The 23,773-nt window shown below is 48.9% G+C and overlaps 1 protein-coding gene across 14 annotated transcripts in view; it reads left to right on the top strand.

Annotated features, from left to right (window-relative positions):
• Positions 1-23,773, top strand: part of LOC133511366 (activated CDC42 kinase 1-like) — a 43,085-nt gene that overhangs the window by 2,531 nt on the left and 16,781 nt on the right. For 5 of the 14 annotated variants that reach the window (XR_009797885.1, XM_061840215.1, XM_061840216.1 and 2 more), the window contains exons 1-16: positions 4,310-5,180; positions 12,154-12,331; positions 12,555-12,625; positions 14,574-14,843; positions 14,943-15,095; positions 16,949-17,112; positions 17,501-17,620; positions 17,744-17,870; positions 18,025-18,171; positions 18,619-18,713; positions 19,043-19,237; positions 19,419-19,510; positions 20,024-20,068; positions 20,269-20,687; positions 21,666-22,646; positions 23,154-23,249. Coding sequence is in view for 13 of the 14 variants with exons in the window: in XM_061840215.1 (XP_061696199.1) it covers positions 5,100-5,180; positions 12,154-12,331; positions 12,555-12,625; positions 14,574-14,843; positions 14,943-15,095; positions 16,949-17,112; positions 17,501-17,620; positions 17,744-17,870; positions 18,025-18,171; positions 18,619-18,713; positions 19,043-19,237; positions 19,419-19,510; positions 20,024-20,068; positions 20,269-20,687; positions 21,666-22,646; positions 23,154-23,249 (3,234 nt within the window). In the remaining variant the exon portion in view is untranslated. Of the gene's footprint in view, positions 1-1,099; positions 1,236-4,306; positions 5,181-9,851; positions 10,490-12,153; positions 12,332-12,554; positions 12,626-14,573; positions 14,844-14,938; positions 15,096-16,948; positions 17,113-17,500; positions 17,621-17,743; positions 17,871-18,024; positions 18,172-18,618; positions 18,714-19,042; positions 19,238-19,418; positions 19,511-20,023; positions 20,069-20,268; positions 20,688-21,665; positions 22,647-23,153; positions 23,250-23,773 lie in introns of those variants that run through there. The other 9 variants (XM_061840221.1, XM_061840218.1, XM_061840213.1 and 6 more) reach the window with 9 other exon arrangements.

Raw genomic sequence — 23,773 nt, 5'->3', positions numbered from 1 at the left:
AGGGACCCGCAGCGTCCGCATTCAATTGCTCGTCGCAGGATGGCGCCGACATTTTGTTGCACATTTTTGGCAGGGATGAAGAAGAATAAAGCTCAATTAGTCTTTGATGATGAAACAGTCAAGTCTACACCCGTGTTTTGACACGGTGTGCCAAAAGTAGGGATGCATTTTACTGAGCTAAAACATTTGATTCCATTGAGCCACAATTTTCAGTGTTGAATGCCAGATTTGATTTTGGCCGAGAAAATAGTGACACACTTGCCCTCCGTGCCTGTTCGGTGTGTGGATTTTTTTTTTTTTTTTTTTTTTTTGGAGGGAAATGCTCGAAGCAAAATGTTTTTGTCATGAAGGAAGTGACAAAAGTGTTGTGGACCGCAAAAGAGTTGCGCATCCTTCCTTGCATGAAGCAAACATTTTGCATGTGTGGACTGAAAATAAAACTCGGGTGCCACAAACATGGCTGGCATACCACAGATGAAAATGCTTTTTTTTTTTTTTCCATAGAAATGCTACATTCATTTCAAAAAGGTTCTGTGAGCACAGTAATTGCACTTTATTTTGCGAATCATTTTTAACGTCTCTCTGAAAGGCAAATTCTCTTGAACGTTTGATTGTCGCCCGTCGTAGTGCACCGTAAGATCTGCAAAAATGTTTCATGATAACACATTTGAAATAGGATGGATTTTTGTGCATAGAACTAACCTCTTGGGGGTTATGGCATAAAAGGAAGCCTTTCATACATTTGGGTGTATCCTTTTGGAAATTTCGAGGGAAATTAGTCCTCCACTAAGTGACCAACGTGCTGTTTTTGTATTACTTTGGCTTCATCTATTGTTATCTCGGTGATCTGTTTAAGTTGAATTTATCGATGGTGTTTTTTTTCGGCTGTCCACTTTTGTCGTTGGTCCTTGAGTGCTCCTGGTGAACCTGAAAGTGGGTTTGTGGGGGGGGTCCATGACCCCAGCAGCGTGTGCGGTTGTCAACTGTCTTGGTTTCATCAATTTAGCGGGATGTGGAAATGTCAATCATAAAAGTAACGTGATACTCGGGGTCTAGTTCTGTATTTTTCCGACTCTTTCAGTGTTGTTTTTATTTTGAGGAAATGCACACGGATGAATTCGACCCAGTGAACGGCAAGGAGGTCACCACGCGACGACTGGAACGAGGACCTCCCGTCCTGACAACGGCACCGGCGGTCCAGAACCTCATCGCTTGGGCCTTCACTCCAACGACGAGTAGGAATCGCGAGTTCATCACGTTTTCTGAACGAGTGCGACGAGAACGTCGCATTTGTGTGCTTTTTCTGTTGAAACGGACGCGTATGTGGGGCCTTTTGGTTGTTCGCACGTTGTCTGTGACTCGCGCGTGTTCACAGTGCTTTCTATAAAATTGGCGGCCGTATTTACTGAAGGAAATATGAGTCGTGGCCTGCGGCTTGAACGAGACGGTTGGCAGGCCAGACGCTTGGACGCCTCGCTTCAAAGAGGAAGGTTGAGAGTTTACGATCATAATCATAGTTGGACGCGCAAACGAGTGAGTCTGATTTGACATACAAACGGCGCCACGCTGCTGCCTGCCGACCGACTATTAAGTTGGCAGCACGCGTGTGCTCGTCTCCAAAAGTTGTGGCGTAATAAGCGCGAGTACACTTTCTTGTGACATTTAATATTCTTTCAATCAAATACATTTTAGGATACTGTACTGGTAACGTTCTAACAGAAATTCTAGTAAAAACAAACAAAAAAAAAAAAAAGGAAATATGCTACCAATTTTTGAAGTTTTTAAAAAATTTTTTACACACTTGTAGCACGGCGAAACCGCCGTAACGCATTGGGCAACGCAATTCTGAGGACCCGTGTTCGATCCCGGCCCCGCCTGTGTGGAGTTTGCATGTTCTCCCCGTGCCTGCGTGGCTTTTCTCCCAAAAACGTGCAATATTAATTGGACCCTCTAAATTGTCCCAAGGTGTGATTGCGAGTGGGGCTGTTTGTCTCCATGTGCCCTGCGATTGGCTGGCGACCAGTTCAGGGTGGACCCTGGCTCCTGCCTGTTCACAGCTGGGATTGGCTCCAGCACTCCCGCGATCTTCGTGAGGATAAGCAGTTAAGGAAATGGATGGATGGACTTGCATAGTTGTTAAGAATGTACGGGAAACATTGCTAGTACAAATGTGAATTGAGCACCTTTCCACATTTTTGATGTTTGACGTTGACTTTTTTTTTTTTTGAGGTAATAGAAATATGTTGGCGTTCCAGCAACAGCGATTGTAAAAATAATCTTCAACACAATCTTGTGTATAAATTGTTAAAAATCCTCCTTTGTCATCACTAAGGTGACAAATGTTATGCAGTAAAGAAGGCTGGACAGACACAAAGAGGAGGATGCAAGGACGGTTAGAAAGTTCCGAAAATAGCGGCTGCACTCGGTGAGCTTTTCGGGGAGAGGGTCTGTGAATGCTCTGAGGGTCTCGGGGGGGGGGGGGGGCTCAAAGTGACAGCGTAAACCGAGAAGGAAAGGACGCCTCCGGGAGTCCAAGTGTGTGGGAACGAAAGAGGCAGGACAACGTTGTTATTTGAGCGCTGAGCATTCAGTACGGTATTGGCTCCCTTCTCAACTTCTCATATAAGGTCGTCGTTCTCCCCCCCCCCCCCCCCCACTTTGTTTAGGATTATCAGACAAATAAAAGGCAGGTCATTTTCAAATGGTCTTTATATGGTATTTCAGTTACTGGGGGGGGGGGGGGGAACTATTGAAAGTCACCCGTCCCCGTGAGGAGAAAGTAATGAATTATTCCTCTTCTTAAATGATGAATTGACTCCTCTACGCTCAGCGACGAGCGCACAATCAAGCGCGACGTGTTGTCCGTGTTTTCTTCTCGATGCTCGCTCACTGCAGACCATTTGGTAGAAATAAATCATTTTCAAACCCATGAAGAGAAATCGGATAATTTCCCGACGAGGTCTCACGGCGCGCTGCTTTATTCTCCTCCACAAGTGACACACAAGACGTCTTGTGGAATTTGGCCTCGAAGTGGAAACGCTCGATTTGGAAGCGTTGAAAAGAGGATTTGGTGCACGTTTCAAGTAACGATATTTCATTGTTAGCATTGTGAGTGGTTACCATCGTGGCATCGGTACATTTAATACTTGGAAATCATCGGAATGGGTTTTAGACAAAAGATACGCGTGTTATAAAATGTAATCGCGTCACATGACAAATTGGTTACGGAAGTCTGCTAATGTGATTTGATGGCTGAAAGCAATAATTGCGATATCATGCGTGACACGGTTGACCGGGCGCGCAGATGGCGGTGAAATGCCGCGAGCTTTATCTCCGGATGACCCGCAAAGCTGCGACACTGTTGAGGCACCGGCGGGGGCCCCCCACGTAATCCTGCACGAGTAAGCGGGCTTTAACGCCGCTCTTGAATCTCACCTGTTTGGCCTCGAGGGACGCGCGATGCCGACACCTCCTCTTAAACCAGGTGAACGGCATTTCTTTCAAGCGCGCACTTCCCACCGTGTCAACGCGTTTGGTCCGGTCGTGGTCCGGCGGCTGCCACGCGACTTGCGGGAGCACACACCAGTTTGGCTCGTTTCCAAACAGTAACAATCATCCTGGATTTATTCACGAGGTTGCTGTCTGAGGATTTGAAGAGGACTCGTCTCTGTGGCCCAATTCCTGCAAGCCTTTTTAAGACGAGTGAGGGAGCAGAAGGTGACCAAACCAGACCGTCTTGCAGTGTTGAGGACTTTTGCCCCCAACTTTGTGTCCATTCAGCTGCTCCCGTTGACATTTGTGTTTTGCAAGTTTCCTTCTTTGGCTTGGAACGACATTTAATGCCCCGGAGGCAGGACCGTCCCCATGAACGCGCACACATTCTTCCTTTCCGTGCGTCCAGATGTCCGCTCACGTGGACCCGGATGGCCCGGATGCCTTCCCAGGAGTGGGAGAGGCGCTTTTGACGGACGTGCGCAAGCAAAAGCGTCAAAGCTGTTTTTTTGTTTTTCCTTCAAAAGATCTATATTTTTGGCATCCCTCACAGATTGATTTAATTCTTCCGAGCTCGCCCCCCCCCCCGCCTCTCATCCTCGTCCCGCCCCCTTCTCCCTCACGCCCGACTTGCTTTGCCCCCATTAGTTGCTTCTGTTGGGACCACCGTAAACAGGATCCCCGCAGAGGATGAACAAGAAGGAGGGGTGGGCAGATGTTGCCACGGTAATGGAATCCCGTGCTGGGATCGAGCTGGCGGGGGTGGGCGGGTGTTGAAAGCAGGCTAAAGGGGTTCACATTCAGACCAGAGAGGGGAGGGGCCGACAACAACAACAACAACCTGAGATTAGGCATCAGCCGAGCAATCAGGAAGTCGCTTTAAGTCAAAGCGGCATTAAATACTGCCTAAAAGTATTTTTGTGGCCTTCTGGTATGCCGGACATCTGTTCCTGAAAAAGGAGGAGGATCAACTACGAAAACAACTTCAATCCCTCTCCCCGTTCGCAGATGATAAGTTCAGCGAGAGGAGATGGAAACGGGGAGCCCGAGCCCGGCTTAGCTGGATTTGAAAGTGGAGCACCGAAGCGGCGCAAAGGACGGCGATTGCGGAGACGAGGCGCGTTCGCTTTTGTCACAACGGACAATGGAAGCAGAGCCGTTAGTAGGTGCGTAAGTTTCAGGGCCGCGTGTTGCCTCCTCGTTCCAACTAAGTGATTTCCGCGTCCGGCCTGACGACGACGACGACGACCGCCAGATGAACGATCGGCTTCGAAGCCTCCGGGAATTTCGTACGTGTGTCTGGGAGATTTCCTTCCGTTAGCCTTCAGATGTGCTGCGGCTTGGGCGACGTGACGTTTCCCAGAGCTCGCCGGAATGTTCCATCGACCGGCGGCACCTGGGCAGCGAGCGCGGCCGTCGCCGCTGAACCCTGAACTCTTTGTCGAAGCGGATTCAGCCAAAATGAGGACACAATCAGTGTGGGGGTGTCGCAATTCGGGATTTAAATGAACGCCAAGCTGTGCAAAAGCTGTGCAGGCTCGAACGGTCCGTCTAAGAACAACATAAACCTCGACTGGTGACTTGACGTAAGCTGCCAATATTGTCAAATGGGGGAGACGGCAGAATATCAGAGGCTGCAGGACGCTTCAGAGTCTGACTACCGCTGCGGAAGCAGTGAGGATGAAGAGGTACGCCTGTTGTTTCTCATTTAAACTGCATGCTTCGAATCAGGGCTGTCCCCATCCGACCGATCGCGTAATCGGAAAGCACGGAGTCGATCACGGGATCTTCAGATGACCAAGATTGGGTGAAAAAGTTTTGGGACGTATTCAGGGACACAATTGTCAAAAGGTAAAGATGTTGCCACGGGGAACAGAAATAGCCTCACTTTAGATCAAACAAATGATTTGAAAGATGCGCAAAGTGTGCATGACACACACAAAGACTCGGACTCGGGTGCCAATGAAGTGCCATCGTTGAAATATTTGAAGAAATGTCAGGAACGTTAAAAATAGTGTTCGCTCTTGATAAGACGAACATGCAAATGTTTATAGTAACTATAAGATGGATGAACGATTTGATTAATTATGGCAGCACATACATGACATTTCGTGCCGTTATTTTTTTACCAGGAAGCACAAGGACCAAGCGGTTAGCACCTGTGCCTCAGATTTTCAAGGTTCACGGTTTGAATCTCTTGACTTTGGATGTTCTCAGGGTGCTTCAAATTCCTCACACAATCAAAAAACGTGCATATTATGTTGGTTGAGTCCTCTGAGGTGTCCAAATGTGTGTGTGTGTGTGTGTGTGTGTGAATGGTTGTTGCATTTGTTTAAAAAAAAAAAAAAATCTTTTGAGGGTTGGAGAATTAGGCAAGACCAACCCTCAGGCTGCCCTCGATTGCTTCCTGATGGAAATGATTGCTCCGCCGTCGGTAGTGACGTCAAATGAGGATGTGCCCGACCGACGCCTGCAATTTTTAGCCGTAGGCGCAGTAGCGGCCCCTGGCAGGGATCCACGCCGTTCAGCCATTTCTGTTCGAGCCAGGCTGCGATGAGAAAAATGAGGAACGTAAGGAAGATTCAGGAAATCGGGCGGGAAGAAGCTCCAGTATGTATTTGTAGCTAGTGCGCAATAGGGCTGATCAAAGTACGTGGCCAGCCCCCCCCTCGCCTTTTGCGCTTTCACTCATTTGTGAGGAAAGAATTAAAAGCAAAGAATCTGGGCTGAAGTGATGAGAACGCAGCCGTGGATCTTGGGGCAGCTCAACTCTTCTTGACCGTTTTTGTCAGCACAAATTCAAGCCAGCCGCGAGCCCCTCGCCCCCCGCCCCCCGCCCTGGTCCCATTAGATTTGGTGCCACCTAGTGCCGCTAGTGTGCAGCAGCAGGTTGACATACTGACCGTTAGCAGCGATCCCATTGGTCGGATCGCCTTGGCGGCGAGGCCGCCGACACCACTGTGACGCATTCCTTGTTCTGATGTGCGAGATGGCGCTCGTGAATGGAAATTAGATTTATGATCCTTATATAGTGTACGTACTCTTTTTTTTTTTTTGTTTGTTTTGTTTTCCCCTCAGCACTACAACAACAGTGCATATCATTTTTCTTTTATACAGAATAGATCTGAAAATGTTTTTTTTCTTTGGCTTTTTGAATGCAAATATTACAACATAACATAACATACAGTACAGCTTTTAGCAACATTTGGGATCTCATCTCTTTCTCTCCCAAGCAAGTTAATGATTATTGACGTCATCATTGATGGGTGAACTACATTTGAATGGCAACAGAAAAGTACCATCAGCCTAGATACAAACTGTCGGGACACTTCTACATCGTATTGTCACTGTTAATCATGCGGCGCTATTTGCGTTGCTCCAACCCGCTGTGGACAAGATCATTCTACTTTTAGCCACTTTTCATCGTCGCAAATGGCTTGAGGACTCGACGTTGTTTGCACGGTGTCTGTTATGTCCTCACCCCACTAACAGTGACAGCACTGTCGTTGCTCAATGACTCCCCACACTCGGTTTTTTGTTTTTTTTAAAGACCTCCGAAATGTATACGTCCTCATTCATAGTGGCTGTTTGTTGTTGTACAAATTCCTTGTGTGTCTTGTAACCGAGTTGGCCAATAAAACTGATTCTGATATTGTCAGATATGAACCTGTTGATACGTAGACTTGGTCACTCACACAATCTCGACATTGACTGCGCTCCGTCCAAAACGTCTTCCTATTTGTCATAGCCATGAAGTTTGCTAGACGGTGATACATTCCACTCCAATAAGCCGACTAAATGAAGCAGCTCACACGAAGACGTGACGGTAGCATACAGAAATGAAGCCGTAGGTTTTAGCCATTTTCTTCTTGTGCTGTGACATCCTATGTAATTGACAAGTTGTAATCGGTTAATGAGCAACTATGTGACCTGCCAATGTTTTTTTTTTTTTTTAATGATTGCCAGCAAATACATTATGATATTGTAGCAAAAATAAGCAACCGAGTTAAGCGTACATTAAGGCAGCAAAAGCAATGTGGCTCCGAAATATGTGTGGTGGGGTAATGACCTTCGATGATGTTCCTGATGATGACTGTTTACAACCCCCATTTTGCTGTTGTTTCCTCGTTCATCTTCCTCTTTTTGTACTCCCTCTCATTCTTCCTCTACTACACCGAAAATAGACGCCATAAAAACTGGAATAGGGAATGAGAGCAGAAAGACAAAATAAAATGAACCTGATGTAAAATCCAACGAGGCGCTGAGAAACGTGACGACCGGAGAGAATACGCTGTGAAGTTACCGTGTGAGAAAATGCCTTTTGAAAAGCATATTTAAAGACGTTTTGCTGCTGTCCAAAAAGCAGGGAATCAGGGTTTGTTTTTGGTTGGCCGAGGTGGGGGGGGAAAGAGCAACAGAGAGAGAGAGAGAGAGAGAGAGAGAGAGAGAGAGAAAGAGAGAGGAAGGGAAAGAGCAACAGAGAGAGAGAGAGAGAGAGAGAGAACACACACATTTGGAGGATTAGTGAGGGGAAATAAAAGGCGGCACCAAATAAAGAAGCTCGGTCAGACCCCGTTGACATAAGTGAACTCGAGTAGAGTGAAAAAGTGATCAAGAACCAAAAACTGTACTTTCCCTTACAATGATACGACTCAAGTAAATGTCAAAAGTAGCTCTTCAAACAATCACTGGAGTTAGTACGTCATGAAAAATCTACTCAAGTACTGAGTTACTGGAGACTAGAAATGGTTGTGTGTTACTGCTCATGACGATGGTAAAGGCCCCATTCATGCCCAACATGTGCTGCCATCCAAGCAAGGCCTTATTTCAGAGATGTAGCAATATTGATTGAGCAAGACATTTCCAAACCAGGTTCTGCACAGTGTGGCTTGGGAGTGAAAGAGTGCAAGTATTCGACTGGCCTGGCAGCAGTCCAGACCTGTCTCCCATGGAAAATGTCTTCAGGCAATTTATGAATCACAACATCCCACAATGTAGACCCCGGACTGTTGAGCAACTCCATGCTTTACATCAAGTATAAAAATTGTGCCAAACGTATATGTGCGTTCATCTGAGATGACACCCCGAAAGGGACGAGCCGAAAGAAACTTACATTTCTGAATGGGGAAAAAAATTCCACCTATAAAGCTTCAACAATTAGTATCTTTACTTATTGAGCGTCGTTAAAAGCTGATGTAACACAGTTGTTTACCACTTTGAAAGGTTAGATATCTGCTCTTTCGTACTTTCGCTTGCCTATAGATTTGAAATGATTTGTTTTGGAATGCAGTAGATTGAAGTCTCTTCTGTTCACGTATAATAGTAATTGTAGTTCTCACTCGCCCTAAAATCCAGTGTATGTTTGAACGCAATGGAATCTGCACCATGTTTAATTTTCAGGAAAGTGTGAGGAAGACGAGAGGGGGGTGGCGGGTGGGGGGTGGTTCGACGTATTACAGGAAATAAGCTCTCCATCCTGCAGTTGAATGTGACCCTTTGGCCCTGGATCAAATGTTCCTCTGGGGCTCTGTCTTGTGCACCGCGCACTGCTTAGCGCTAAACCGGCTGACAGTCTGCATAGGAGGAGGGCGGGCGGAACAACTGTGGGACGGGTTCTGAGAGGTCTTTGAAGCAAGAGGTGGCTCAAGGCATCATACAAGAAGCTCGCATAAGAAGACTGCACGCCATAGCTTCAAGAGTCCATTTAAGAGAGAAAAGGCACCACAGGATAGAATCTTTCGCGAGTGAGTCGGTCCGTACCACCTCCCATTCTTCATTGACCTTGGTGGGTCAGAACGCAATCCTCCGTGGCTCGTGTGTTGTTTACGTCCATCCATCCATCCATTATCCATGCCGTTTATCCTCATAAGGGTCTCGGGAGAGCTAGCTTCGGGCAAAAGGCGAACTACACCCTGAACTGTTCGCCCGTCAGTTACATACTTGACCAATAAAGCTGATTCTCCTTGTGGAAGTAGTCCGGTTGTTCAAAGAACAAGAACAGCCTCATGTTGGGTCAACGTTACTGAGCAGGAGACGGGGGGGGGGGGGGAGATAGGACAAGGCGTAGGAAAACCGGTCTCCATGGAATTTAACTAAATGCCAAAATGATCCATGTGAAAGGAAAAGTTCCGGTCTTGGGGTGACTATGTTTGTCCCAGACAGACAAAACAAGTGTCCAAAAGAAGCATAAAGTCCAATCCAGTCTGCGCTCAAAGAAATCTGCTCCACGTTCTATTTTAGGATATGGAGGAGGTTGGAGAACGAGAGTTGTTGTGCTATGTTGGTGGAACATGTCCGGAGCTACGTGAGAAGGGCCAAATATGAGCAGGCCTATTGCATCACAGGAACGAGGGCGTGCTGCCTCTCAAACTGGCCAGTCACTCATCTGGTTGCACTCCTGGGGAAAAAAACAAAAAAAAGAGAAAGGGAAAGAAAGACGAAACCAGACCGTGGACGGGCTGCACATCTCCAGTTTGTGCCGTCTGGCTTCCTTGAGGCCGCTTGAACGAGGGAAAAGTCTGGCCTATTTTTAGCCCCACGCTGGATGGCAAACAGACCTCCGGGTCCACGTGCAGTCGGACCGCGAGTGAGACTCGGAGAGGGAGGAGTCATTCATTTGTCAAGTTCTGCAAAGCTTGGATGACTGTGCGGGGAGAACACACGGCAGGACTGCTCGCTTTCGCTTTTATCTGTTCGGCTTTTTCGCACACGGAGGGTGTGGGTGAGCCAAAGCTAAAGAGCGGACGGCTTGCGCACGGGCTCCTGAGACGGCGTTTGGGCCCCCTCCTGGCTTCAAAGCTCCAGATCTGGATCTAGGGTGTCGGTCCAGTCTGTTCCTTCACGCACCGGGACGCTCAGGATGGCGGCAGAGTGGTTCCGCTATCGCGGAGCACATTTTTAGGCTCCTCCGCTCTTCAGTTTGAAAGAATTCAGGATGCGACGCTTTGAGAAGCTGAGAACGGCGTTTCCCTTCCTGGCCCGCTTTCACGTCTATCGAGTAAGTTTGCTGGGCTTCGGTAATGCGAAAGGATTTTGCGTGTGGTTGCAGCTTGACCACGGCTGTCCTCCCGGAGATTGAGCGCAGCGGGATGTCGGAGCCTTTGATACGCGACCTCTGTACATTTTTTTGGGACATCCCGGGCTGTGGTTCAACATGTTATCTTTGGGAAGTTACTGAAATTTGTTTTCCCTGCTGCACATCTCTAAATGTGTCTGGGAGTAAAAGGCTTGAGAGCAGATAAATGAACTTATGAGTTCATGGTACAGTTTTTGGACTTCCGCGCAGGCTGTGTAGGTTTGGTCAATGGTTGTCTGTCTCTGAATTTGACCTGCGACTGACTGGCAAGCACTCCAGGGCGGAGTCCACCTTACGCTAGAAGTCAGCTGGGGTGGATTTCAGCTCCTCGAGTCCCCGAACGAGGGATTGACGCCTCGGCGGCACGATGAGAAAGCCCAGCTCCAGACGTCCTCCTCCTCCTCTATGGCATCGTTTTATGATCAAAATATGCTGGTGAAAATATTGGTATAATAAAATCGATTGATTTGTAAATATCTGCAATTTGTCGACCAAGGACCAATAGTTCAATGGCCACCCCCAATGTGTACGCGTTTGCCCGCTGGCTGACACTGTTCAACACGTTTGTTTTGGCCGTTTCATTTTGGTGGAAAAGTCCTTCGGTGCATCGCCAGAATTATGCCAGGTAAAGAGCTGAGATGTGACACTGATGTGCAACGAGGCCAAAGAGGAAATAGAGTTGCAACTTCCTCGCCGTGCGCTCACGTTGACCACGGAGGACGGCAAGGACACTCGTGCGCAATGTTTTTCACTGGAATATTTCATGCGTGCCTGCACAACCACCAGCTTGGAAATCCTTACCCGAGACAAACTTTTTTTCACAAAAATCTGAGATAATGGATACAATATACAGTATGTATCCAACGTGTCATCTCAATCCAGAACAATCTAACTTAACTTAACTTAACTCAAATTATAATCTATTCTAATATCTGACCGCATTGTAAGCGCTTTTGCACGTTGAACATGGTTTGCTGCAGACGTTGTAGACCACATTTAGTATGAAATATCCTTTCTAACATACTACAGCGGTTGACTTTGGATCCCAAAACCTGCTGAAGTATTTTTCAACCATGATAACAGATGAAGATTTTTTGAAAACGTGATCACATTGATTCTTCCTATCCATCCGTGCATTATCAGCGCCGCTTATCCTCACGAGGGTGGCGGGAGTGTCCCAGCTGTCATCGGGGAGTAGGCGGGGTACAGCCTGAACCGGTCGCCAGCCAATCGCAGGGCACACGGAGACGGACAACAGTCGCACTCACAATCATACCTTGGGGCAATTTGTCTTTCGCTCTACATACGTCATAAGAAAAAAGGCATTAACGAATCAATCAGACAATCTCTCTAGTCTAGTCAAAACGTTCTCTCATCAGCGAGCGGTAAAAACACAAATCGCTTCCAAGGAAATCTTCACGTTATACTGTTGAGTATTTCAGTCGTCCGCGCCGGCACTGCTCAGCAGTTTCCGACGATGCAGACTACGTGTTTGGTTCCATGTCGTCTGCGTGCATTTGGTTTGAACCGTCGTCCCGTTGACAAAGTTACAGACATTTTCCTGTGCGGTTTATGTTTGCCTGCAGAAACTGTGCAATAATATGCAGTGTGAGGAAGGCACAGAATGGCTGCTGGAGCTGCTGGTGGACGTGCAGTTGCAGCAGTACTTCCTGCGAATCAGAGATGACCTCAATGTCACGCGCCTCTCCCATTTTGACTATGTCAAGAATGAAGACCTGGAGAAGATTGGCATGGGTCGACCAGGTGAGAAACTGCGGAACATTTGTGCAGGTATGATATTGAACAAGTCTTGAATCCCGGGTAGCATTCAAGGCTTGTTCAAGTAATTTGAAGGAGTCTCTTGGCACTTTTTTTGCCAACATTTGTTCGACTCTAACTCCAGTTTTTGGTAACGTTCACTTTTGTGTTTCGCTGTTGCCTTTCAGCGTTGGTCTGATGTATTTTATTCTCTTACTTTAAACAAAAGGGCAGCGCCGACTGTTGGAGGCTGTAAAGAGGAGGAAAGCCATGTGCAAGCGCAAGTCCTGGATGAGCAAGGTGGACACGCTCGCACCTCACCTTTAGTGCTTGTGCTTGTTGAACATAGAGCACCTTCAAAAAGATTCTATTTGCAATGTTGAGGGGGGGGGGGGGGTCCATTTTCCCAAATCTTTCAGCCCCACAGGCCCATGATGCCGCGAATGCAAACTTCCAGCATTCTGCCGTTCGTTGTTGACGTGGCTTCTCCGTTAACTGCGGGAAACGTGCAGCTGGACACAAATAGGTGTCTTTCAGCTACCGTCATTTCCAGCCTACAGAGCGCAGCTGATTATAAGCCTCGCCTGTAAAGGAAATACCATTTGGTACATAGATAAGCCGCACCTTTGTAAAAGCCGCAAGTGCCCGCATTGAAACACGAGATATTTACAAAGACGGTACACAGAGTTTTCAAAGTTTGAATGTCTTAGTTTAGCTTTGCATAGCAACATCACGGTAGCACAAACTGGGCTGGCTTAAAAAAAAACAACAAAAAAAAAACAAAACAGCTGTGGTAGCTACACAGCAGCAACATGGTAGGACAGCACTAACAGGGCCGGTTAAAAACAAACAAACAAAAAAAAAAAACATACCTAAATCACTGAGACATCACTAACACAGCAGCAACGGAGTAGCGCAGTGCTAACGGGGCCGGTTAAAAAAAGAACGTACTGGTAAAAGTCACTTCCTCTGCACATATATTCCACTGGTGTCGCTCCTACCTTTTCTGCTTGAGTGCCCCCTTGCGGCCGTTATAAAAAAAATGCAGAAAGTATTCGCATCACCGCATTAGCTGCAGGGTTGAAAACATGTGAAAAAAGTCGCGGCTTCTAGGCCGGAAATGACCGAAATTCCCCAGAAAAATGTGGCGGACGGTGATCTTCAAATTGCCAAAGGGTGACCGTACCAAGTCCAACATGACTTTGCCTGCATGACTTTACATTGAACACAGACGTCAAAAGAGCTGCCGGTTTTTTTTTTCTCTGGTACTTTTCAAGTTCTGCTCGCTCATCGCCATCTTGTAGTCGGCGGCGTTGAGCCTCCTGTTAGAAATGACACATCATCACCGTGTTGTTTTGAAAAAGCTTCCGGCATTATGTCATGTCTGCTACGGTGTGAAAGTGACACCGTACACCGCCGGCCACTGTTTATATTTGGGCAGTCAAACATGTAGCAGGCACCGGTGATTCTTTGGCAAACTCTTTCTAATGATCTCATTTGGGTGGAGTGAAATTTGTTGGCCATGTCGTTATCCCGTCAAATTTGTCTTTGGAATGGGCAGGACGTCGGTTTGTGCCGTATCTGACGCGGTTCCGGGTTGAAGTGTGCGCCGGGGAGTTTAAATTTGATACATGTCAGTTATGTATTCAGTATTCAGCACGTGTACTACTATTTACTGTTTGAAAGAAAAAAGCCTCAATTGTCACCCCCCAAAAAAAACCCTTGAAAGTGGCATCCGTAATAATTTGTGGAAAATTACCAAGTGAAACCAAGACATTGCTTATCCTTTTGTTGTCCAACAGAATTATTAAAACTGAGTTCATTTAAATTTATATCCACCCCCCTTTCGCACAATCGTGAACAACGAACCTACCGTGCATGTTTTTTGGAATGTGCGAGGAAAGCCGTACCCACAGAAAACCCACTCTCAGCTGGGGGGGGGGGCATGCAAACGTCACACAGGTGAGGCCGGATTAGAACCCGCAACCTCAGAACTGTGAGGCAGATGTGCTAACCGGTCAGGAACCTTGTCTGCCTGAAAGAATTCTTTACTTGCCATGGCTCTGTCACAGCCCCCTTTGCCATTCCCCCAAAATTGGGGCCGCTTTAACCTGTTTTGACAACCCGCGTTTGCATGTACCGGATTGATTATGGTGTAATCCCCCCCCCCCCCCCCGCCTTATGCTTATTTCTTTGTTTTTAGAATAGCAGATTGACTCGGCGCTTCTGTGTGTTTATTTCACGGTAGGTGTTTAGCGGTAAGCGTCCAGACGGGCTGGACTTTCCCACGCAGGGCCAGCCCACTTCCTCCTTCCGCAAAGTGTCTCCCACACGTCCCCCGGGCTTGGCGGAGGGGGTCCCGGCCCCGCAGCCCGTCGGAGAGGTTCCTCTCCACGGCCAACAGCAGGCCCTGACTTGCCTCATCGCACAGAAGGACCTGACTCTCTTCGAGAAGCTCGGGGACGGATCTTTTGGCGTCGTGAAGAGAGGAGAGTGGCTGACTCCCGCGGGAAAGCCGGTGAGGAGCCTTTTTGCTTTCTTCGCTGTTTGTCGGGGGGGGGGGGGGGGGGGGGGACGGACGGACGTACCGTTTGCACATTGCCGTCGTACTTTGCAGATGAATGTAGCCGTGAAGTGCTTGAAGACGGATGCGCTCAGCCAGCCCGACGCTCTGGAGGATTTCATCCGTGAGGTCAACGCCATGCACTCGCTGGATCACCAGAACCTCATTCGCCTCTACGGTGTGGTGCTCACACACCCGATGAAGATGGTAGTGCGCACACACGATGGCACCCAAAAAAGAAGGGCAGAGCAGGCAAACCTGTGCAGTAATCCCGTTCGCTCTTTGCGTCGTAGATCTTTTGTACGGGTCAGTGTCGTGTCGTTCTCTGATAGAGTTAGCTTGATCGGCTCAATGGTTTTTAAAGTGGCGTCAGTGACTCCCCATAAGGTCATTTGGGGCCCTATTCTAATCAGTCGTGTATTTAGGAAGTCGCCGAATTGCTCGAGGATGTAAAAAACATGACCGCAAAGCCACAGTCAACGTTTTATGAAATAAATTTACAGATAAGAACTCACCCATAACAACAGGCAGGAGATGGGCCCGTTTGCGCCAGGTCCGTCGTGTCGGCTGCTGTTCACTCGAGCTGAGAACGTCTGCCTTAAATGAGCAATGTCCACTATCAGCAAAAATATGAGAATCAAATCAGATCAGATTGGCTCTAAAATCTCCGCTTTCACCTCAAACAGTCCAATCCAAGTTTTGCTACAGCACTCTTATCCAGCAACTCGTGGAGCTCTGGTTGCGATGGTGCTAACGTAGTAGCAAGGAGGAGGAGTGAATGCGGTTAGCTCGACGTCGCTTGACACGCCAGTTGAAGTTCATTGGCAAACTAAACTTGCGTGAAAAAAGAGTAACGCTCCTTGAATGTTCAAATATATCACCAAATTTTTCACAAGTTTTTCCATTTCTGTTCACAAAAATTGTTAGCCCAAAGCGAACACACACATGACAAGCTAAGCAAAATTAGCATTGAACTTGTGGCACTTATCTCTCAAAATGATAAATATCCTTTCAAGAATTCTGTGGAAATGCATACAAACTGGCAATATAACAATACTTTCTAACATATATTATTCAAAAACGACGATCGCAAGAATAGTCAATTGCGGCTTCTTCTTCTTTCTTTGTTACAGCGAGTGTCTTATTCCAACACCACACTGCCCCCAAGAGGTTGATATGTGCACAGCAGGAACAACAAGGCACAAACTCTTCAGCACCTAAAAGCTCGTCTGCATCAAGAAATTCAAAATTGTATCGCCACACGTGGAGAAAACAAATGATGTTCCCGCCAAATGCTGTCCCAAAAAAAAAAAAAAAAAAAAATCTGAATTGAACTTTCATTATTTTGCAGTGGAAAATAGATTTTATCATTTGAGGTTATTTTTCATGGATTATTCAAATGTAGGTTATGATTATTTTTTTAAATTATGCTGTGGTTCTGTTTCAATTTAAATATTTAATAATGAATCAATATATTACGCATCACATAAATATTTTGTTAATTCATAAAATATTTAATCAATGTAGTTTTTCTTTCTTCTGGTCGGAAGTGAAAAAGTTTGATTGGGATATCCCTCAAAATACTGAAGTGTCACATATTGGGATAAAATTGGAAATATGGAACTTGTACATTTACATCACAGTCCGGAAATGAATCGTTCGCGACTGCTGAGCGGATGTCGTTTATTGCGGGCGGTTTCTGGAACGTTCCCCTTGTAATAGACCAGCGTTCGCTTTCGACACGTTTACTTTGTGTGAACTTCATACGTGGCAGACGGCCCCCCGAATACGCGCACGACCTTCCAGTCTGTTCTAATCAGCTTTGGCATCTCGAGGCCTTTTGCGTGGGAGTGATGGGAGGATGAAGAAAAGCAGGAAGGGAGGAGAGCAAGTGTACTCGGGGGTGCATTTCTGGCTTTTCAACACGGCGCTACGTCCCAGCGCCAAATACTTGGCGAGCTACGTCGTGGCTTCAGGCCTTCCTGTCCCCCTCCGGCCATTCACGCCCCTCTCTCTCTCTCTCTCTCTCTCGCTCTCTCTCTCTCGCTCTCTCGGCGTAGGTGACGGAGCTGGCTCCGCTGGGCTCCCTGCTGGATCGGCTGCGCTGCGCGCGTGCCCAGGCGCCCGTGCCCATCGTGGCTCTGTGCCAGTGGGCCGTGCAGGTGGCCTGCGGCATGGCCTATCTGGAGCAGAGGCGCTTCATCCACCGGGATCTGGCCGCCAGGTTGGCGCCGCAAAGATTCAATGATGAAATTGGAAAATTTTTTAACGTGTTCGGTTAGTTTATGGGCGCGGACTTTCTCCGCCCGGACTTTTACGGGCCATTCCTGTGTAACTAAATGCGTCGCTCTCTGGCCGGCATATTTAGCGGTCTTGCCCAAATTCAGCCTCATTTTACACTACACTAATTTACGCATACAAATGATCATTTTGCTCATATTGGTCCAGTACATGATAGCATATATATAGCTATGTTCTCATGATCAGGCGTTAACGCTGTCAGTTACAGGCACCGTTGAGCAAGTCCCCAACCCTGGCGCACTTTATATTTGCCTTTTTTCCCTGAGTTAAAAGTCAGAGTTGTGGGGTTAACATGTGACTTGGCTCTTCAGAAACATCCTGTTGGCATCCGCTCACACGGTGAAGATTGGCGACTTTGGCCTGATGAGGGCACTGCCGAACAATCGCGAGCATTACGTCACGCAGGAACACCGGAAGGTCCCGTTTGCGTGGTGAGTGCACGACAACGGTCTGAGCTTGTGACGTTTGACAGTCGGACCGATCTTTATTCAACTTTCTTCAGGTGAGTTTTTTTCCCGAATCCACGTTTACCCGCGCTGTTGTCGGTTCTGCAGGTGCGCCCCTGAGAGTCTGAAGACCAGAACCTTCTCTCACGCGACGGACACGTGGATGTTCGGGGTGACCCTGTGGGAGATGTTCACGCACGGCCAGGAGCCGTGGTTGGGCCTCAACGGGAGCCAGGTAGACAAGCGAGCTGGGTGAACTACTGAATAGTATCATGACAATATATATTCTCCACATATCCATGAATCAAGTGTGTATCAAAAGCGCCCACTACCGAAGTATCGCGGGGCATTTGCGTATCTCCTCAACAGAGTTTTTGTTTTCCCTCCAGATCCTGCACAAGATTGATAACGAAAGTGAACGTCTCCCCAAGCCAGAGGAGTGCCCGCAGGATATTTACAATGTCATGTTGCAGTGCTGGGAAGCCAAATGGGATGACAGGCCGACTTTTCTTGCCCTACGGGAGTTCTTGCTGGAGGTAAAATGGCAGAAACGTGGCTCACATTCTTCGCCGGATCAATACAATCAAGCGTGCTTGAGAGGAGTCACGTCGATTGCGATCTTGATGACTCTGATTGCATCCATTTAGTGACATCTAGTGGGCATTTCCTGAAGTCGCTTAAAATATTGACAAGACGGCGTAAACCCGCTGCCAAGAACATTTCTCCAGGCAACAACACATGAAATGGTGAACACGCAATAATGCCAGCATACACTTATATATTAAAAAGAAAGGGAGAAAAAAAAAAAAAAAAAACCTGGACAAATTACAGATTTGATCTAGAGACGCTTCTGAATGAATTGACGGGATTTTCCCGATCAAATTTTTTTTCTGGAGAGCCACGGATTGGCCACCCGTGTTTTACAGCGTGACGCTCCCATTGGGCGACGGGCGACGAGTGACTGTGGCACTTGCGTGTTTCAGAGCATGCCGACGGACACGTGCGCCCTTCAGGACTTCGATGAGCAAGATAAGCTCCTGATCCGGACCGATGACGTCATCACGATCGTCGAGGGCAGGTGAGGGCCGCCTGGCGTACGTGCAGGTTGTTCCACTTGCTCTATACGTGGAATTAAACACGGTAGGCGCCACATTGGAGAGTTTCAAACCAGCCTCGGCAGTCATCGTATCTCGTTCGATGCGCAGGTAGGCGTTGCGTGCGAGGAGCAAATTTTTTTTCCGAGGTCAAGTCTGGCGGTGCCCTCGATTATCGTACGATTCGAATGTATTTCTTTCACTTAGTCATGAACAAATGTTGTTCTTGTGTCATCGCACAGAGGAAACCTTGAAATTGTGGACTGTGAAGAACAAACAAATGTCTATTCTGTTTGGTTCCAATTTACTTCAGAGCCGAGAACTATTGGTGGCGAGGTCAAAACAAGCGTACCCTGAAAGTGGGCCCGTTTCCCAGGCACGTGGTGACCTCGGTGGCGGGTCTTTCGGCTCACGACATCAGCCGACCGCTCGAGAACAGCTTCATCCACACGGGTCACGGAGATGCCAACCCTCGTCGCGGCTGGGGCTTCCCGGACAGGATCGATGAGTAAAGATTGCATTTTTCTTTTTTGCTGAGCAAGTGGATGAACGCCACTCTTGTGTGTGCTTGCTGTACAGCAAGAAATGGATGCATAAGAATCGCATTGTGACACTTTTACCAGTAGATGGCAGCGGCCGCCTGCAACGGAAGCTTGTTGCTAAGGCCCCGCCCCCTCTTTCCATTTCAGCTTGTATCTTGGGAATCCCATGGATCCTCCCGATGTTCTCGGTTTGGGCCTCGGTGCGGCTCGGCCCACTCGGCTACAGGGGCGAGCCAAAAGTGAGTCATGCAAGTTTGTCATAGTCGTACGCATGACGACGTTTCTGAATGATCCTTTCTGTTCCTTTTTTTTGAATGGGTTTGTTTTCCCCATTGTTCAATTCATGAAAGGAAGTCGGGCAACAGTTCCTGATAACAATTATGCCGTTTTACTGACCACAACAATTGTAATGAGAACAATTTTTCTTTTTTGCACTAATGATCTAAACCTATAGGATAAGTGGTCGTAGTTGTGCCGGCTTTTCCCCGGGTAGCCGGCTTTCCTTCCGCATGCCGATTCCAAATTGTCCGTAGGTGTGATTGTGAATGCTTGTACGTGCCCTGCAGTCGGCCGGGGTGCGTGTGGCCCGTCAGAAGGAAAAATGTAGCAAAAAGATGGAATGGGTCTTTCAACGCTGCTACTACTACTTCTCCGGTGTCCGTTTATTCCTATTCACGTCCGGGCGACTTGCTTGGAGAGCAGCTTTTGCGGTCCCCTCGCTGTCCTTTCTTTGCACTGTATTTTCTTTCCAGAAGAGCCCCCCCGTCGGCCTCCTCAACCAAGGATGGCAATCCGGAGTAAGTCTGCTTTCTCTCAGCCCTCTCTGTTCCCTTCTCGCTCCTCTTCTCCAAGGTGCACCTCCCTCATGTATGTTTTTCCTCTTCTTCGTCTCGTCTGGTCGTTTCTTCTGTCTCTTCCCAACATTGAAGCCAGCCATCCGGTTGCCCTTCCCGTGGACCTACAAAAGTAATGAGCAGCTTTTCACCTTTCTCCTTAGAGCCTCGCTACGATCCGGTGCATCAGGACGACGACTCGACATCTGCAGCGCTTGGGAAGACGAGCTCTGTCAAAGGCCTCAAACTTCGACCCGCGGCCCGGCTCCCTTCTTCAAAACAGGGGAGTGACAAGACTTTGGAGTCAAACCCTCACCCCCGGAGAGAAGTGCCCCTCATCGACTTCGGGGAGGAGTTTGCCCCGCCCACACCGTCCCCGTCACCTGGGGCCGAAATCCCGATCCTCCGTCTGGCAAACCTGGCTTTGGGAGCGGAGAATCTCTTGGACCGGACACCGGGTCAGAGTCCCTCCAGGTCGTTGCCCTGCCCCCTTCACCCCACGCCCGTCGTGGACTGGGATGCGCGACCCTTACCCCGACCCCCGGCGTACGACGATGTCGCCCAAGACGAAGACGACATGGAGGTGCGGTGGCAAAATGTCATGTCAGCCCCCCCCCCCCCCCACACACACACACACACACACACTTCCCCCAAAAATGATTTTTGGTATGTCGTGTGGAATTTCAGGATGATCTTAAGATGGGCTGTAACCTTTACAGACAATCTTTATTTTTCACGTTCTCCACGTTTGACTGCACATTTTCAATGTTTCGGTGCTTTTTGTGGAACTTTCCGACGCGCGTAAAATTAGCATCAGCAGGCGTTTGACTCGTCAGCCGACGGACGTCAGTCAGAATTTGCTCACGTATCAACAGCCGTCGTTGCCATGCTGTCCACGTTTTGAGAGCAAGACGACAACTAACGATTGATCAACAGCGCTTGCCACCGAGTTTCAAATTGCACGGACTGTAATCCGAGAAAGGCAGAGAGGTGGACGTCCTTGGAGATGTCTTGCTTGAGTCATGCGAGATTGGCAAATTGCGCAAACAATTACTGAAATATTGAGCCCCTTTGGCAAAAGGTTTTTGAGAAAATCAAATTTAATTCACCTGCAGAAGTTTCACTGGAAAGCCCAGCGGCCAGAACTTTTTGCGAGCAGCGAACGTTCGCTTTTGTTAGCGAGCGGTGTCGAAAATAATGGACTCGAGAGCGCCATCCCAGCAGTCAGCCATTCCCTTTTTCCACACTTGCCAGTTCCGTCGCCGTATTCCTTGACAGGTCCGTTTGGACAGCAACCCATAAAAAAGTGAATGGGGCAGCACATTCAAAGGCCTTTTGGCAATTGTCAGTAGCTCAGCCCTTCTCGGCTCGGCTGCCCGAGGAATCTCGCTCCGCTGCCTGAGCGCTGCTGAGGTGCCCCCGAGAAATCAATCAATGAATATGCTCTCTCTCTTTTATGCATTTGTCGACGCGGTGTTTACTGGAGTCACTCTGCAATATGCGTCGAAAGTATAAAAAATGAGTTTTCATGACATACTGTACATCTTCTTGGCGCTCACAGGTGAGTTCCATCAATGGCATGGAGATGCGGCGCGGTGAGGAGCAGAAGGAAGTCCCTTTTCCAGAGGAGGAGCTGCCGTCCCCGCACAAGGCGGAGGAGGGCTTGCCGCCGGCCCTCGACCTCGACCTCGACCTCGACCGGGGCCCCGCCACCTCATTTTCCCAGTCTGCGGAAATATTCCGGGAACTGCAGCAAGAGTGCATGAGGAGGCTCGACGTGGCGACGGGTCAGAGTTCAGCCTCGCGTCTGTGGCCGGGCCTCCAACCCCAGATCCCACCTCGCGTCCCCATCCCCCCTCGCCCAACTAAAAGAGGCGACCACTCATCCGACCTCGCGCTGTCCCCCGAGGTCACGGAGGACATTTGGGGCTCGGAGCGGCACCGGCCCCCGCAGATCCCGCCGAGGGAGCCTTTGTCGCGGCCCGGCCCCGAGGGCCCGGAGGCGGGGTCCCCGCGGCCCCTCCCCCTTACCACCTGCCCCTCGGCGCACACCTTTGGCTCCTCCCTCTCCAGCTCTCCTGGTCAATTCGTGGCCACGACGCACAGCTCTGCCGCTGATCCCACATACGCTGCACCCAAAGTGATCCAGGCGCCGGGCAAGGAGTTTGCAAACAAGGGCCCCTGCATCCTCCCCATAGTCCGCGACGGACGAAAAGTCAGCAACACGCACTATTACCTTCTGCCCGAGAGGCCGCCCTACCTCGACACATACGACCGCTTCTTCAGGGAGGCCGAGAGCCAGAGCGCCGGCGGCCACCTTCGGCAGGCCAACACTGCCACGGTTCGACCCATGTTGCTCAGCGCTTCGCAGGGGCAGGAGGTCGTCCCGCCGGGGGAGGCGAAGGCCAATTTGTCCCCCGACGACAACGGCGGTCCCGCGCCGCAGACGTGGCTTCGTCCCTCTGCTACTTGTGCGGCGGCGAGCGCCGCTTCCTGTCCCGGCACTGGCGGATTCGGGAACTCGGCTGGCAGAGTCAAATTGGTAATGCTGTTGAGGATTGGAGGAATCTCGACTCCAAATATTTGTGTGTACGGTACACCGGTTAGGAAGGAAAGGCAAATAGGAAGCGGCGTGAACCGGATACCTTCATCCATGGGGATTTTCTTCAATGCTCCATGACATTTTGTTTTTAGTTTGGACAGGGAGGAGGCCAAATGACTTAGAACTAATGCTTCTGACTCAACTAGAATATATACTCCCGTAATTCCCGGCCTGGTTATAAGCCTCGGTACACAGAAAGTTGAACGCTAGCGCCGCACTAAGTGCGCTAGCGCCTCGCTAACGGTGGTGGCCCGCTCATGCTAGCGTGGAATCACTGCATAAACTGCAGGGTTGAAAGCGTGTCCAAAAAGTCGCAGCTCGTAGGCCGGAAATGACGGTGCCGCAGCGGTCTCGGAGCAAGAGAGGACGTAACTCATTGTGAACAAAGGCAAAATGCTGCATGTAAAAAGTGTCAAGTTGTACATTTGTCATTGTCGCGTCCGTCAGGTGCAGGCGGCCGTTCACGGCGTGACGACGGAGGAGTGCCGCGCTGCCCTCCGCGACCACAACTGGAATGTTCACAAAGCTGTGCATTACCTCAAGGCAAGAATTATTTTTCCTTTGCTTATGACAATTACTTTGTTTGTAATCCTCTGATCCCAAAATAATCCAAATCACGACGAGAACAAATGTGAATTTTCCCGTCGCCGCGCAAAGTTCTGAGAATTTCCTTTCTCCATATCTGACATCCATCAAAAGACGAGATGTTTGGATTTTTACCGCTTCGGTCGGTCCGTCGACCGGGCAACGGTTATTTTGTGACGAGCCCAAGTAGTACGTCGCAGCCACCCCAACTCCCATCAACGCGTAGGCCGCACGCACGATACGAGACCGCCAGGCAACTTCGCTCCTCGGCTGCTAAACACTCCGCAGCGACCCAATTGGGTGCATTCCAGGTCAACTCTTGCGCTTTTCCGGGCCGTAAAACATTTTTACGAGCGGCATCTACTGTAACTGCAAAGGGGAAGTCGTCCAAGCTCGGCAGTTTCCCCTTTTTTTTCCGAGCGGCTTCCTCTCAGGCTGCGACCGAGCTTTGTTGATCCTTCAGGGAAACGCAGGCCATTCCC

The sequence above is a fragment of the Syngnathoides biaculeatus genome, chromosome 13, assembly GCF_019802595.1.
Source record: "Syngnathoides biaculeatus isolate LvHL_M chromosome 13, ASM1980259v1, whole genome shotgun sequence".
NCBI lineage: Eukaryota > Metazoa > Chordata > Actinopteri > Syngnathiformes > Syngnathidae > Syngnathoides > Syngnathoides biaculeatus.
This window is presented reverse-complemented; position numbering and strand designations above follow the sequence as displayed.